Here is a 17062-nt window from a genome sequence, read left to right as displayed (position 1 = left end):
TAATGTAAATAACGATTAGAAGGAAAATTAAACGACCATATTGGTATTATGACCAATCACATTCCACCATTCTCGCATGATTGGTAAATCTTGACAGTTGAGGAAGTGCCCCTCAGTTGTCAAAATGGCAGAGGTTGATCCAGAAAACCCTGCTAAATCAGATAGTGCTGATGAGTCTGAGGATGAAAGCGAGGTTTTAGAAGAAAGTCCATGTGGTCGTTGGCAAAAACGACGCGAAGAGGTTTGCATGTTTATTTGTATGAAATGGTCTCGACGATGTAAGGGAAATAACTCGAGCATGTAAAAGAAGTTCGTTGATATATGGGCTTTATTGATGAATTTTACATTTTAGCCTATCCAAATTGTCTTCTTTTACGTATTCAATCCTTATGCTTATTTCTAATCTTTCTTGATAGTTGCATTTTGATACAATATTGCTTCACAGTTATTATGATCATGACATGGGGATGCATGAATGATACAGTAATATTGTGTATTTGGCTCTTATATTTCCCAGTACATTTCAGTACAACCCATGCATGATCACAAGCCGTTAATTAAAGATCTTATTCTACTCACTCCACCAGATCTTTGTTTGTATAACCAATTACCTAAGTGTCAAAATTTCAAAAACATTGATGAATTGTAGAGTTTCTAGTTAATTTAAAAATATATAGACAGATACTGTATTTGACATAATAAGCACCCAGCGCACTTGAAAAAAATCTGAAGGGATGCTGAAATAATAAATATATATAATTTCATGAAATACCATTGTCTCTAGCTAGTGTATCATTTAGATTCAAGCAGATTTAGTTCCAACAAACATATATGAAATATACAGCATGGATGAATGTTGAATTTTAACTTACTGTATTTGCTGTATTTAGCACCAAGAGCATTTAAAAAATGTAACAATATATTACCGGTAAATACAGAGGATTCCGTTTATTTGAATAAGTCATTTTCCAGAAGAAAATATGCAAATAACCGGAGTATTCGAATAGGCGGTGATGACATTTTGCACCTTCGTTTGACCTCGCACATATGTATGTGAACAGGCAAATAGATATCGTTTCGTTAACTTGATAAATACGTAAATTATTTACACTTAAAACGAACAACAAGTTATTATTTTCGAAGTTGTAAATCGATTTTAATTGTTTAATAACAAAAAAATATTCCAATATTAGATTCTTGTTTACGTTAGATCGACACGTGAATATTTGAGAAACAGCTAAACGATCGATATCAAATGCAATAACTAAACAGGATTGAATTTGTGTCTACAATTCTGAACCTAAATAGGTCTAATAAACAAATTTACGTACATTTGCCTGGCAAAATGAACTTACGATCGTGATTAAACTTCAAAGTGCCGATCAACTAGTAGTGTTGTTTTTACACATGTGTATGAATTCGAAAATGGCGGCAGGTGATGAAGCCATGCGTTCACTGGACCTAAATGTGTTTTGAGAATTCTCTCTGTATTGTTGATCTATACGGCGAATAGCTTGATAACATTTCAGAAATTAATGCATATTCAAGTAGCAATGAAACAACGTAGCAAGTATCTTTTGTATCCTACATACTGTACGAAACTTGCGGTAGTCATTGCATGCCGACTTTGCATGCTTTTATGTCTCGTTCAACGAGACGCTTGATTCGCACATGTCTGTCGTAGTCAACAAGACTCTGGTTGAACGAGACTACTCATGAATGGCGATTGTTGTAAGGAAGCATAGTTTCTCCAACCGATCGCAAACTAAGGTACTTTACGTTAATAAATAAACATATTTGAAAGTGCAAATGCTTTAATTAGATGTTTGAGTCAGTGATTATACTAAAGTTATGATCAACCGCTGCTGATGTAAATCGTAACAGCGTCGAATACCTTTGCAGATTCATGCATAAAATAACGAGCCATACGATAACGTTAATCTGTCACCATGATGATTTCAAGTAAAAGCGAAGTATCTTGAAACTAATATCGTCGAATTTCGCTAAAAATAAATTGCAAAATTGAAAATTATTCGATTTTATTTTTAGAATTTCCCAAATATTTGATTCAAATAACCGGAGGTCATGTAAAAGTCTATGCAAATACACGGAGTTGAAAAACAAAGATAAAGAAGGAAAAAATCGGGACCGCAGAATTTTATGCAAATAACCGAAATATTCAAATAACCGTTATTCGATTATGTGGAGTCCTCTGTATAGGAAACCAAAACGTAACTTAAAGATGAAAAAATACTATGTTTTCAATCTTTCCATACTAATAATGGCACATTAAAAAAAATATAATCCGTCACGGTAAACCTACATATGCTATGCCTTCTTTCCTTTGAGAAATTACTGCATTGTGATTCAAATGTTAACTCTTTCTGTACTGTTGTGGATTATATAGACGACTTCTATAGTTGACAGTCAACAGGATTTTAACCCCTCCTTTCCCTGTTATCGACTCTACGACAGGATTTTACCTCATCCTTTCCCTGTTGTCGACTATACAGTCAACACTCGATATTGACGTTCTTTCTTCACAATAAATTTCCTATTACCGTATTTCACCGCAAATAAGACCCCCACCTATTTTGACAAATTTCCAGACTTAGGGGGATGTCTGAAAATAAGACCCCCACCTATTTTTCCATTGGATGGGGGATTTGAAGAATGGGGTAATTAAAAATGTCACCGAAATGATTGTGTTCCGGGAATGTTTTTTATTTGTTTTATTGGCAAAGAAAAATCACGTAGTAAACAACTGTTTTTGTTGTTTATTTCTGTCATTTAGTTCAAGTTAATTCACAGGTTATTTATTTTAATTATTTAAGAATTAAGAATTGTGGACAGTGCTTATATTTAATTGAATTTTATTTTTGACCAAATACACTGATATATGTTTCCATGTAGACACTGTTTTCACTTCAAACCGGCATGGTGAACACGTTCTGCAGTCTTGGATTCTAATTCAATACAATCATTACCTAAAACATCTACTTAAGGCATTTGCCATTTCAAATATGTTTAATTGTGAACGTAACATACCTGTAGTTCATGATCAGTTGGAGAAACCATGTTTTACTTTTCGGCTGCCATTTGTTTTGTTTACACAGTCATTTTAAAATGATTAACTGCAAAGTTTCGTATTTTGTTCTGGATACAAAAATACTTGCTACAATGTTTTAATGCAGTTAATTCTTGTATTAATTTATGAAATATTATCAAACTATCGTCGCATCAATATCAATACTGACCGAATTCCCAAACACGACCCAGTGTGAAAATATGAAAGCATGGCTTCAACCTGACGCCATTTTCTTACACATGTGCATGTGTAGCTATAAGCAAATGCATGTCGATATGTTGACGTTTAATCTCGATCGTTTGCTCATTTGGCTGAGACAAATGTACGTTACAAAATTCAAATTTTCAATACAGTGATATATGAAAAGTATTTTAAATTCAAAATAAATTTTCTGGATGCTGACCTTCATCAGCAACATAATGATGGTTTGTTGCACTTTCACTCAAGATTGCAATGTCAAAATAAAATCTTGTTGCAGGCTTTAAATAATTCATAAGATTATTTCTAAGTCAGTTTGAATGATTGCACTTACCTTAGCATGTTCGAATTCAATAAATAAGCACACAACACCATGGACATTTTCTCCAAAATTTCCGGGGCAAGATTAATTACAATACATACATTACTACACAGTATGAAAGAGTAAATGCAAATATAATAACATGAATTTCATAATATGCAAAACAATGCCAATGTTATAAACATTATACAGTTTTAACACATCATTTAATCCATTAGATGGGGTCATTTCATATCTTCAATTCCTTCTCCATTAGAGGGGGTCTCCGGAAAGGATGAGGGGCACTAATTAAATCAAATGCTGTAATTATTTGAACTGTTAAAGATGCTCCACCGCCGACAGAGCATAAATTATATTAATCATTTGAACATTAATTGGTGTTTAATCGTGTATATATATGCCTAATTAACACAAAAATGAAATAATTTATTTCGCCTTTGGTGCATGCGCAATCAGTACTTCATTCCATAAAGATAACGGAATTTTTTCGGGATGCAATTAATTATTTTTCATATTTTGAACTTGAAGTAAAATTAAAGCTCAAACTTTTCAATAATGGTAATGGTTAAAGTAAGTAACTTTTGTAACTGAAGAAAAATACTAAATCGTCTGCTCCTGTTTTTATAGTGAAAAAATACCATTTGTCAGCGGTGGAGCATCTTTAATCTTGCTGGTCCTAATTCAAAGAAACTTCGCATAAAGGTTACTTTATTCTTTTAAAACCAATAAATTTGAAAGATTTAATAAATATGATATTTTTACCCTGGTTAGAACATTGTAAAGAGCCATTTGGATTAAGTTTTTCTTGTCATTTGATACTTTTAGGTTGAGCAGCGTGATGTGCCCAGCATTGACAATGCATTCCTGGCCATGGATACAGAAGAAGGCGTGGAGGTGGTATGGAATGAAGTCCAGTTCTCTGAAAACAGGAATCTCAAAGCACAGGAGGTAGCTTTCATTTTCGTTGTTTGAATTTATTAAATGAGTGTCCAGTGAAGTTTTGGAGATATATTTGTGCCAAATATCACTATATTTTGGCAATTTTATGTGCATATATATTTTCAAATACGGATAAAGGAAAGAATCCGAAATCTTTCAAGATAGAAAAATGCATTTTCCTCCTTTAGAAAGTACATGTACAGGCCCCTTAAATAATGGAGTCTGAATATAACTTTTAAGTTTTCTGAGTCTTGTTATTTGACACATTAAAAGCTAGAAGTTAATGGCTCATGATCAGTGAGATCATCTAGATCTCCACTTGTCTATAAACATGGAACTGAAAGATGCAGTGGGAATGAGATCAGATGTACTGAATAATTGATTGAAGAAGGTTAACAAATTCATGTCATGAGATTTGCACTGGTTGGTCCATAAATGGGATGCTTTTCAGATAAAAAAGGGGTACCTTTGAATAATTGGCATGGACTTATAAAAAAGTGCTGTGCTTAAAAAGGATACGGAGACAACATAAACTAGATGATTATATTAATGCATTATTTAATGGTATTACAATGTATTTTCTTTTATGTTACAGGAAAAGATTGGACAAGTATTTGATAATCTCATACAACTTGACCATCCAAACATTGTCAAGTTTCATAAGTACTGGACGGACAATAAAGATGGAAAGCCAAGAGTGAGTTCAACTTGTTTATTAACCAGAAAATGTTTCAATTGGATTCTTTTCACTTAAATAGAAACTTTCATGAATTTGTAAATTATGTTTTGAACTGCTACAACCGTCAGACAAAATACTGATTTGTGTCATCTTTGGGGCTTGAGTGTGAAATTGAAAGTTGTCAACATTTTCAAAATTAACAAAAATTTAATAAATCATTGTAGTCAGATTATAGGATTGTAGAATTGAATCTCCAAAGAAGTATATGTAATAGCATAAGGCTGATCTTTTTAGAGTACTGAAAAATGTATTACATAACTGGCCTATCCAGCCATGTCATATGACCATGTCATAAATATCGTAAGATATGTTAACACTATTATGACATCACTTGTAGTTTTGACATCATTATCTAGATATATAACGTCGCATGATTGTCTCAGTAGACGGAAACGTCACATCAGAGCAGTATTTGTACTGTTTTATATAGAGACAAAATTTTAAAGTTTTAGTTACATTTCTATGAATAAAAGTGATGTGATTAATAGAATCTTACACTCCTGACTATGTGATATGAAATTTATCAAACTTGTTTAAAAAAATTGATATGGCACTCGCCAAATGACTTTTTGCATGTTAAATTATTGAACTTGTTTGAGATTTTCTGGAGATGGCTAATATAGACTTTTCCAGTTGCCAAATCCATTTGCATATTATTTGCAATAAAATTTGTTGAAATGAAACTTGTTTGATAAATTTCATAACACATGTAAGATCCTCTATTTATATACTGAATAACACTATATTATTGACATTGTTGTTACAGGTGATATTTATAACAGAGTACATGTCATCAGGCTCTTTAAAGCAGTTCCTGAAGAAAACAAAGAAGAACAACAAAACATTCCAGTTAAAAGTAAGTTATCAAAACTTCTTGTTGAAGTTCTTGGTAAATATTTCATACCCTGAATTACTTCATTCTAAATGTCTTGACACATTTCATAATTATAACATAAAATGTATTTGATAAAACAAGCTGAGATGGTTATGAAAAGGAAACTTTAATTATTTTCACTGAATTTATTAAGAAGGTGAAGAGACGATTTTCATATTATATTATATGATATGATATACAGTTGTTAGTATGTAGTTCATTCATAATTGTGGAGGTTTCATGTAACAGATTTTTTGACTGTACCATTTCAGGCTTGGAAGAGATGGTGTACACAGATCCTTTCTGCTTTAAGGTAAAATATTGAAAAATCTGTTAATTCTGATTTATTTAATTAACACTTCTGAGGATAAGGTAATTTACACATTCTTTCTGCTGTTAATCTTATTGTTACCCTTACATTTCTGTTATTTTTTATTGTTTACAGTTACCTGCATTTTCTGTGTACTTGTCTACAATATTCTGTTACTTGTTTACAGTTACCTACATAATCTGTTACTACGTACAGTTTACCTACACTTTCTGTGTACTTGACTATATATTTTGTTATTGAATAACATTGTTTACAGTTATTGTTTACAGAACCTACCTACATTTTTCATTTCTGGTGTATTCTTGACTGTACTTGACAGTTACCTACATACAGTTGTTACCTACATTTCTTTGTGTGTACTTTGACTACGTATTTGTTATTGTTTAACAGTTACCTACATTTCCTGTGTACTTGACTACATATATTTGTTATTGTTTACAGTTACCTACATTTCTGTGTACTTGACTACATATTTGTTATTGTTTACAGTTACCTACATTTCTGTGTACTTGACTATCATATTTGTTATTGTTTACAGTTACCTACATTTCTGGGTACTTTGACTATGTATTTGTTATTGTTTACAGTTACCTACATTTCCTGTGTACTTGACTACGTATTTGTTATTGTTTACAGTTACCTACATTTCTGTGTACTTGACTACTATATTTGTTATTGTTTTACAGTTACCTACATTTCTGTGTACTTGACTATGTATTTGTTATTGTTTACAGTTACCTTCATGGTACTTGACTAGTATTTGTTATTGTTTACAGTTACCTACATTTCTGTGTACATGACTATATATTTGTTATTGTTTACAAGTTACCTACATTTCTGTGTACTTGACTATATATTTGTTATTGTTTACAGTTACCTACATTTCTGTGTACTTGACTATATATTTGTTTTTGTTTACAGTTTACCTACATTTCTGTGTACTTGACTATATATTTGTTATTGTTTACAGTTACCTACATTTCTGGGTACTTGACTATATATTTGTTTTGTTTATAGTTACCTACATTTCTGGGTACTTGACTATATATTTGTTATTGTTTACAGTTACCTACATTCCTGTACACCACCAGTTATCCATGGTAACTTGACGTGCGATACCATTTTCATACAGCACAATGGGCTGATCAAAATTGGATCAGGTAATTAAAAAAATCTCAACATTCAACAAATATACAGTTGTAACATTAAAAATAAGAAGAAAGATTGTAATTGTCTTATGAAAGAAAAATGACTTCTAAAATTGGTGTCTGTCACCATTTGCATTGTATGCTGTAGTGCATGTGATTCAAGTGTCTTACTAGTTCTGACAAAGATACCACTAAATACTCTATGTCCATATATACTATGTTAAGACTTTGCTGAAGGGGTTGTAACTGATTGTTTGTGACTTAATGCAGTCAATCGCGGGCACATGTTCTTATGAAGATGAGATCATCATTCTCATTGCTAATGTTTGAATGTTTCAGTGGCTCCAGATGCTATGCACCACGTGAAGACCTACAGAAAAGATATCCGTAACATGCATTGTGTGGCTCCAGAATACGGAGGTAGGGCCTAGGACTGCAGTCATTGCCATTGTCATATTATGTAGTATAAAACAGTTAAAGTGAGTAGTCGGTTTAAGATAACCAGTCTAAATGCATTCATGGGTCTTTTAAAAGTCTTTGCATATCAAAACAATGGTCCAGTTCTGCCAACGATGTCCAGTTTTGACTTTTGAAATGATGGAAAAACCCTTTGTAAATTTAGCACATTTCTAAAAATAAATCTTTGAAAGCGAGGCTGCGTGGAAATGTTAACACGGACATAGCCAGCCGGGAGGACATGTTAGGATTCCTATAATATAAATTAACTTTTTTGCATGCAGAGCGATTTTGACAGGAAATTTTATTTTTTTATTTCATAAGAAATTATACTGGGTATATTAACACCATTTATACTGATGTTAGAATGATTAAAAGAAAAAACAAAATGTATTGTCTTATATGAAATTTTTCTTTGGTATGTCTTTCAAAAAATATTGAGTAATTTAAAAGGAAATATTTTTTCTATCTATTCAATGCTAAGAATATTTTGATTTAGGTTTGATAGTAATTTGCCAGCTGTTTTTGTTTCAGAAAACTTTGGAACTGCTATAGATATATATTCCTTTGGAATGTGTGCTCTGGAGGTGAGTTCATTGGATATGCACTCTAAACGTTGACATTTACACGAGGGAGAAATTTTAGCTAATTTATATGGAAGATCACTTTATCGGGAAAATTTACTCCCTGTGTAAGATTCTGTACATGTATAAACTTATTTGTTAAAAGTGAAAAAGTGCATCTATTGCGAAAATAAAACCCTGAAAGTTTTATGCTTGCAAGTCGCAGAATTAAGCACTCATGAAAATGTCCACGTTTGCAGTAATCATCTGGAATTATCTATTTCATTTCAACCAATTTTGTCGATAATAATCAATAGGATTGGGCAACAGACTAAGCCTATAATATTATAAGCCCTCTCCAAGAAATTATTATGGAATTATCTATGTAATTAAGACAAACCTATTTAAAATATGATTTTCTGGTAAACAGTAAAAAATACAGTTTTAGGATAAAATCTAACAAAAACATGTTCCTGAAAATAGCAATATTTGGAAAGATAATAGAACTTCCTTTGAAAATTATCTCCCCTTATCACCTAATTCTAAAATGCTTTGTAGATCGCTGCTCTTGGAATCCAAGGAAATGGAGGTGATGGCGGTGGTAATCACATCAGTGAGGAGAGTGTTAAGAGTACCTTAGAATCCTTAGATAACAGTCTACAAAGGGTAAGTATTAGGGTGTTTACCCATGTTGGGGTTGTGGCAGGGAGGAGGAGTGGGAGGGCTAGCCAGAGGTACTCTGGCCCTGACACCAGACTTAGACATTATGGCAGATAAATGTCTTGTGTAAGGCCAGAGCGCGTCCCTGACACCAGACTTAGACATTATAGACAGATAAATGTCTGTTGTAGGGCCAGTGCACACTACTGCATGAAAAGGTTTGGTTTCGAACCAATTCATCTCCTAATCAGATTACAATACATTACCACCGTGAATTGCCACTTACCTTAGTCTTTTCAACAAATGAGTAATTTGTATACACATATAACAATTTGTTTTATCCCGCACGCACCTCATATTATGTCAATACAGTAGTTTCTTTTACTCAACTTAAATTTTCCTTCGTTGTCATCACCATTTTGTCATAATATGCAAATATTGCTTCTCAATATTCATTGACATAATAAAAAAAATATTAATTTTACTTCCCAGGATTTCATTTCCAAGTGTATACAGAGAGACGGAGGTTTGCGACCATCAGCTCGAGAACTACTATTCCATGCTGTTCTGTTTGAGGTTCACTCACTCCAGCTGCTAGCAGCACATACATTTGTAAACAGTCTCTGTAAGTAATGCAGTTAAGCATATATATATTAGGATTTAATGATTCCGCAGTGTTTTTATATAAGAGTATTTCAACAATCTATACAATGTTAACAATATTACACGGGGAATAAAGTTATCTGCAGCCAGCAAAGTTTGCTTTCTGAAATCTTCAAAAGAGTTGAAATTAAGTTTGCTCTCTGAAATCTTCAAAAGAGTTGAAGTTAAGTTTGCTCTCTGAAATCTTAAATAGAGTTGAAGTTAAGTTTGCTTTCTGAAATCTTAAATAGAGTTGAAGTTAAGTTTGCTTTCTGAAATCTTCAAAAGAGGTCTCTGTACAGGCCTATGATTGCCACTGCTTGGTTAGACTTTACTCCTAATGCCTTCAGGTTTGTTATGACAGAGTACAGGGGTGGATCTAACAACAGTGATAGTAACCCCTAGAGAATTGAGGATGACGTCAGTATATCATTCAGTTAGTACCTACATTGTATCACTGTCTTGTTTGTTTGTTTGATTACATTAAAGTCCTATTAACAGCCAGGGTCATGTAAGGACTGCCTCCCATGTATATGGTTATATTATGGCTTGGGTATGTGAAGCGCAAGGTGCGTGTTTTGAGAGACTGTGGTATATTTGTGTTGTGTCCTCTGACCCCTTGTATAGTTGGACCCTTGCCCTTTCCATAGTTTATCATTATCAATACAGGTGTACTTATTGTGGCATTGTAGACTATGAATGTTTTTCTACTTTGCAGCAATTCTTCCTGAAAATCTGTCAGATGAAGCAAATATAAAGAAGCTGGAACCAAACCGGGTGATAGCGGAGATCAAACACAGTGACGAGCGAGAGCCTCTCTATTATAAGTAAGTTTCTGGTGAACCCTTTACAGGGAAAACATATTCATAATGTATTCACTTATTATGTAGTATCTAAAGACTTGTGATAAAAACTGGATTCAAGCAGTTACAAAAATGTACAATAATAGGACCCAACCAATAAGACATCTTTGAATTACAATGTATACACGTTCGAACTGATGAGATTAGAATCTCATTATATACTATATGAGATGGAAGTTGTTGCTCTTTCCTTGTGTGATATGGTAGTTGTGTAGCTCTCATTTTGCTTGTCTACAGGTTGTCCCAGTGTCCACCCCTAGAGATGGAGAAATTTTTAGAAGATGTACGGTAAGTCAACGAAACATTTTCCAATTTCATTGGAAAGGATATCTATCACAGACAACTAATACTTATCGTATTCCCTGTAATTAGCACCCAACTTGTAACATAGGGGACCCTTATTTGTGAACTAAGATGTAAGTGGTAGATGGAAAAAAATAAGCAATATTTTAACTCTTTCTGTACTCAAGGTACATTAATCTGTAACAGTAAACATGCCTTTTAACCTATGAGACGCATTATTACGGTATGTCATTATTTACATGTAAATGACTAGTGAGTTATGTAATATGGACACAATGCTGATGTTTGAGGCATGGTGTGTTGTAAAACATTGTTAAATTCATGGGATGGGGGTGTTTATACAACTAAAACTCCTTATCCAGAAAAGGGGAGGGGTGCTAATTACGGCGAATATGTACCATGTTGTAGTTAACGTCTTTAAGATCAGTTATTAAAGACTCTGAGGACTGCACAGTAATAACAAAAGGGACAAATTCGAAATACAATACATTTGTACATATAGTTATTCCTTACCCAATAATGTTAACCAACTTTCTTTTCCAAATCCAAGTAACTTCTTTTGTTTTGAAATGGAAATTGTTTCCATGAAAAAAATTTTATTCAGCCAACACAAATGTGCTGCCTGCTACTAGTGGGAAGATCATCCGATGTTAAATGACCGATATTTTTCACAGGACAGCACCTTAAAAAAAGCTAGCAAATTGTTCCAATTTTATTTCAGGAACGGTATATACCCATTGACTGCCTTCACCTTGAAACGTCCTCGACCTTCCCGACCACGCGCCAAGACTCCAGAGGTGACAGAATCAGAGAAATTGGAGGACACGGAACGAATGGATATCGAACAGAGACTTGTGATGAATATGAAATGTGAAATGAAAAAAGTGGATGATAGTTCAAATTTCATGTTGACACTTATATTAAAAATGGACGATAAAATAAATCGCAAATTACAAGCTGAAGTTACGTCTGAGGACAACTCACAGATTTTGGCCCAAGAACTTGTGCAATATGGTTTTATAAATGAGGTAAGTTTAACCGTTTCATCTGATAGGTCTAAGGCATTAGATCAGTAATGAAAATGCATACTCGTATAGTTCAGATCATTTGTAAAATTTGCTTGCTGCAGGATGCACTTGGCTACCAAATAAGCACATCTTAAGCTAAATGTGTCAAGCTTTACTTATATATATTTGTTTGCTTTTATGAGAACACATCTTTCAAAGCACATTAATTTATGGATTAGATTCAAACAAGCAAGTCTTTTTGAATTCTTATCTGTACTTGTGTTAGGAATTTTCTTCCATCAGCCAATAGACTGAGAATTTAATCTGATTTAAATAAATAATTACAAGTTTATGGTTTTGTGGTTTTAATTGAGTTCTCAAGAGATTAATTACATTTTGATAGATTTTGATGACTTTGTATTTTATTTGAGATCTCAAGAGATTAATTACATTTTGATCTATTGATGTCTGATTTTTAATTGATTGCTCCAGAGATAGATAACATTTTAATATGTTAATTATTTTGTATTTTGACAGAGTGATAGAGAGAAGATAGCAGATCTGATTGCCCCACACTTCCAGTCATGCATGCCCCTGACCAATGGTACCAGCCCAACAAACGGGATTTTAGCCTCGGCCTAATTCCACTGGTCTACTATTTTAAATTGCCGGCTTGCTTTCTGTGCATTGGCTTTCCAGCTTACTGAGATCCGTCATGAAGTTGTGTCAGACCAGCTCACTGAGATTTGGTACTATGGAGTGTTTGACCAGCTCACTGAGATTTGCCACAAAGTTGTGGCTTACCAGCTCACTGAGATTTGCCACAAAGTTGTGGCTGACCAGCTCCCGGAGATCTGCTACAAAGTTGTGGCTTACCGGCATACTGAGATCTGCCACAAAGTTGTGTCTGACCAGCTCCCTGAGATCTGCTACAAAGTTGTGGTTTACCGGCTCACTGAGATCTGCCGCAAAGTTGTAGCCTACCAGCTCACTGAGATCCGCCATAAAGTTGTGGCTTACCAGCTTACTGAGATATGCCGCAAAGTTGTAGCCTACCAGCTCACTGAGATCCGCCATAAAGTTGTGGCTTACCAGCTTACTGAGATATGCCACAAAGTTGTTGCTTACCAGCTCACTGAGATCTGCCACAATCAACTTCTATATTAACACAAAATAGTGCTGACATGCAGTCCCTTTATTCTGCACATTGTTCCGGTGTATAAACGATATAAGTGTTAAGGTTTCTGCCTTTTATGTTGATGACATTCATATAAAGTTCAAGAGCATGATTATGTACATGAATCTGATTTGACCTTAGACTGTGATATGATACTGCATAGTTCATGCTGAAATAGATGTTGTGTGTTTGGTGCCGAGAAATCATCTAAGCCTTGAGATAAGTAGCAATGAAGTATAAGAAAATTTTAAGCTAGGAGAAATAGCTAATAGGTATGAAATATTTCAGAGTTTCAGATGAGTAGCGATGAAAAGTATGAAATGTTTCAGATTGAATTAGCGATGAAGAATAAGTACCAGAAAATTATTTTAGATAAGAAGTGATGAAGAGATTTGAAATGTTTTCGATAAATGAAATGTAAAGGTATGAAATGTTTCAGAGTTTTAAATGAGTAGCGATGAAAAAGTATGAAATGTTTCAGAGTTTTAGATGAGTAGCGATGAAAAAGTGTGAAATGTTTTAGATTGAATTAGCGATGAAGAATCAATAGCAGTTAATTGTTTAAGATAAGAGGTGATGAAGAGTTTGGAACGTTTTCGATGAATGAAATGACTAAGGATGAAATTTTTTACATAGTAAAATTGAAGAGGCATGAAATGGTGTAGGTGAGTAGCGAGTAAGTGCATTGTAGTATGAAATATGAAGATAAATAGAATTGAAGAGGCTTGAAATGCTCCAGATAAGTAAAATTGAAGATGTATCATACACCAGGTATGAGATATTTCAGTTGAGTAGAATGAAGATGACCCCGGGCAGTGTGTACGGTGTGGTATGACCCGAGAGAATATTACAAGGATATAAGGATACAAATCATGGATACTGTAAATCAACTTTCTTTCGTGGATACTTAATTTCGCGATTTCCATTTCCAAAACAAGTTCGCGTAGATTAACATTTTCCGATTTTTAAATATGACTGGACATTCCTATCATTATCAATGATGTAAATGTCAGTTCTCAGAGATAAACTTTCACGAATTTATTTGGATCACGATATTCGCAAAAATAAATTGCAGACAAAAGAAAGTTGTTTTACAGTAACCTTACATTACCTTATTTCAAAATATCATTTTGAATTTTTTTTTTTTTTTTTTTTCATTATAAATTAGATTACAGGGGTTGTAAATAGACTTGCTAATGAAGTGATGAAGTCTACTATTATTTGTGTTTTAATCCTTTTATGTATATGGCCTATATATATCTCCACAAGTCATAAGTATTTGTCTTGAAGTTCTGGAGGTAGACAAAATTAAGTAGGACACCAGATTTCTCTATATACTTACAAGAGTTTTTCAAGGGAAATAACTTAACAAGTAATACCATATTGTTTTTGTGTGTGAATGTGAGGTGAGAAGAAATGTATGTTGCAATGAAGAAGAAATATGGCCAGTAATGTAAACATGCAGTCCCAGTTCATTGGGATATTTTATTTTTGTCCAAGTTCCTAATTAGTCTGGACATCCTGCTTAATTAAGTCCTGTAATTACATGTATATCCGTTCAGGGAGGATAATGGTAAGTGTGTGACTATCATCACCACTTCTTTTTCTTTCAATCGGAACTCTTCAATGGGGAGATAACTCTCAGTACTGAAGGCTTAATATCCACATTATGATAAGGGCATTGAGACATATTTAGGACAGAATATAATATGTTGAATTCTAAGACGTGTATATTTTGAAAGTGCTGAATGAGGTATATCTTTTCATATGGAATAAAAAACACACACAGTGGATTGAAATGCATTGTACAGCAGGTTTTCTTTGTTATCAAAGTGCAATAATAAAAATAGTACAAGAGTGGTCAATAACAATCTAATTAAAATTAGACTTGTAATTCCGCTCCACTACGATACTCTACATTACGCTCCAATACAAGATCTAACAATGCCCCGTTCGGGGTCACCTCAGCATGACCCCTATGGTTAGCCAATCAGTGTGTCGTCTACGGAATCTTTGGTGTGGTTGATTCATTCCGAAGTGTAAACTGATAATACTACGTCCCGAGATGTTCCGATTCGAGGCCAGAGGTCATCGTTAGATCTTGTATTGGAGCGTAACGTAGAGTATCGTAGTGAAGTCTAATTTTGATAAGATTGGGTCAATAAAAGACTTGAATTTTTTTTTTTTTTTTTAATCACCCAATTGGTTCAGATTTCAACAATTTTTTGTGAAAAATCTAGGAGAAAAATTTGGTTAGATATGCTTTTCTTTCCGAGTCATCGAACATCCTAAATCAGATTTCTATTTGATTATTTTATATATATATAGTTATATAGGGTTTCCTTAGTTGATTGAATTTTCAGAGATTTACATCAGATTTGTTTCAATTTGGGTCAAGCATGAAGGAATCATGGTAATTGTATTTTCATAAATCACACAAAACAGGGTAGTAATTATTGAATAATTGGTATCTGAGGAATATGTGATTTAAAAAGTGTTTTGAAGAAATATAGAAACTGACGTTTTGTCTGACAATTATGTATACTCATAGTGCTAAGATATGGTAATCACAGGGTTTTGATGCAGAATCTGAACTAATACATGTAATATATGCCATATTTGACATTTTAAGTGCTCTTGTATGTAAAAGTAGTTTACCAATGTCAAATTCTATTACTACACGTAAGAATGACATCCATTCTTTTAATGGAACAATCAAAATTAAAAAAAACTTAATGCTTACAAAAACAAAATCCTGAGCAAATAAATATGATTATTGGCTAACACCAGTTTTATGTCTGAATTATTGGGTTAGATATGGTAAACATGTAATGTAAAAGTGGAAATTTCCGTGCTTCATTTAGTAATTTGCAAGCATAAACCTTTTGTGGGGGTGTTATTTTCACAATAGATATACATGTACTTTCGTACTTTTAGCTACACAGTTCATACATTCACAAAATTTTCACATTAACAATAATATGCAGAATTGTATCAAGGCCCTGTGTTTGTAGTAAGAGGATGTTGTCCTACCAAGACAAAATGAAAGTGCTTTCCATTGAAACTTTTGAATTCAACACTAAAATTGCATTTCCTGTGATCAATTGCTCAATGAGAGAAATAATCGTTTCTTAGCTCCTTAGCAATATGATATCGTATTGGACGATTTCTTATAAAATATTTGAAGGATTGATATCCTCAGGTAATATCATAAATAATGATTATGAGGACGAAACTAGACTGGATTTTATTCTCTCAGAATTCATGAAATTGATATTACACATAACAATGTCATAATTCCTCCAAAAATCATGACTTTTTGTGATTACTTTTTGCTATTAACTCATCATTACCCCTAACTCACCCTAAAAGCCATTTCAACTCTTCTAATTCAAAGGTTGGAACAGTCCATTATACATTTTTAGGGGTGAAATAGTTAAAGAAGAAAGACCGCACTTTAAAAATCTTAATTGGTCATAGTGGTCCTTATTGAAGACACTGTATTTTGTGTGGTATGTGTCGACAGCTGATGAACCACAGGTGTTTGGCTCTATCGACATTTTCTCTATCTTAAATAATATGTAATACTGTACTGTGTCACAGTATTACATATATAGGGAGAGAAATATGTATAGAGCCAAACGCCTGTGGATGAACTGAATTCTACTGTAGAGTGAAGTAGACCATGCTATTACTGTTATATTGTTGCATTTGAATAAAAAATATGTTAAAATGGTATTTTTCTGTCTTAT

General features: G+C 33.4%; 1 protein-coding gene across 1 annotated transcript; it reads left to right on the top strand.

Annotated features, from left to right (window-relative positions):
* Positions 1–81: 81 nt before the first annotated feature.
* On the top strand, positions 82–16481 carry LOC138324809 (nuclear receptor-binding protein-like). Its single transcript, XM_069269980.1, has 14 exons — positions 82–241; positions 4434–4556; positions 5143–5244; positions 6053–6142; positions 6433–6473; positions 7557–7651; positions 7979–8059; positions 8630–8682; positions 9217–9324; positions 9811–9943; positions 10679–10787; positions 11061–11111; positions 11848–12154; positions 12671–16481. The coding sequence occupies exons 1-14, from the start codon at positions 125–127 to the stop codon at positions 12773–12775; spliced, it is 1515 nt and encodes a 504-aa protein (XP_069126081.1). The 5' UTR covers positions 82–124; the 3' UTR covers positions 12776–16481.
* Positions 16482–17062: the final 581 nt, after the last annotated feature.

Source organism: Argopecten irradians, chromosome 6 (genome assembly GCF_041381155.1).
Source record: "Argopecten irradians isolate NY chromosome 6, Ai_NY, whole genome shotgun sequence".
NCBI lineage: Eukaryota > Metazoa > Mollusca > Bivalvia > Pectinida > Pectinidae > Argopecten > Argopecten irradians.
This window is presented reverse-complemented; position numbering and strand designations above follow the sequence as displayed.

What these genes read in the sequence shown, in the direction of transcription:
- LOC138324809 (XM_069269980.1), top strand. Translation starts at nt 125, where the DNA reads ATGGCAGAGGTTGATCCAGAAAACCCTGCTAAATCAGATAGTGCTGAT. An exon ending in ATAAAGATGGAAAGCCAAGA is followed by an intron (nt 5,245 to 6,052) that starts GTGAGTTCAACT and finishes TTGTTGTTACAG; the next exon opens with GTGATATTTATAACAGAGTA. An exon ending in TAGATAACAGTCTACAAAGG is followed by an intron (nt 9,325 to 9,810) that starts GTAAGTATTAGG and finishes TTTACTTCCCAG; the next exon opens with GATTTCATTTCCAAGTGTAT.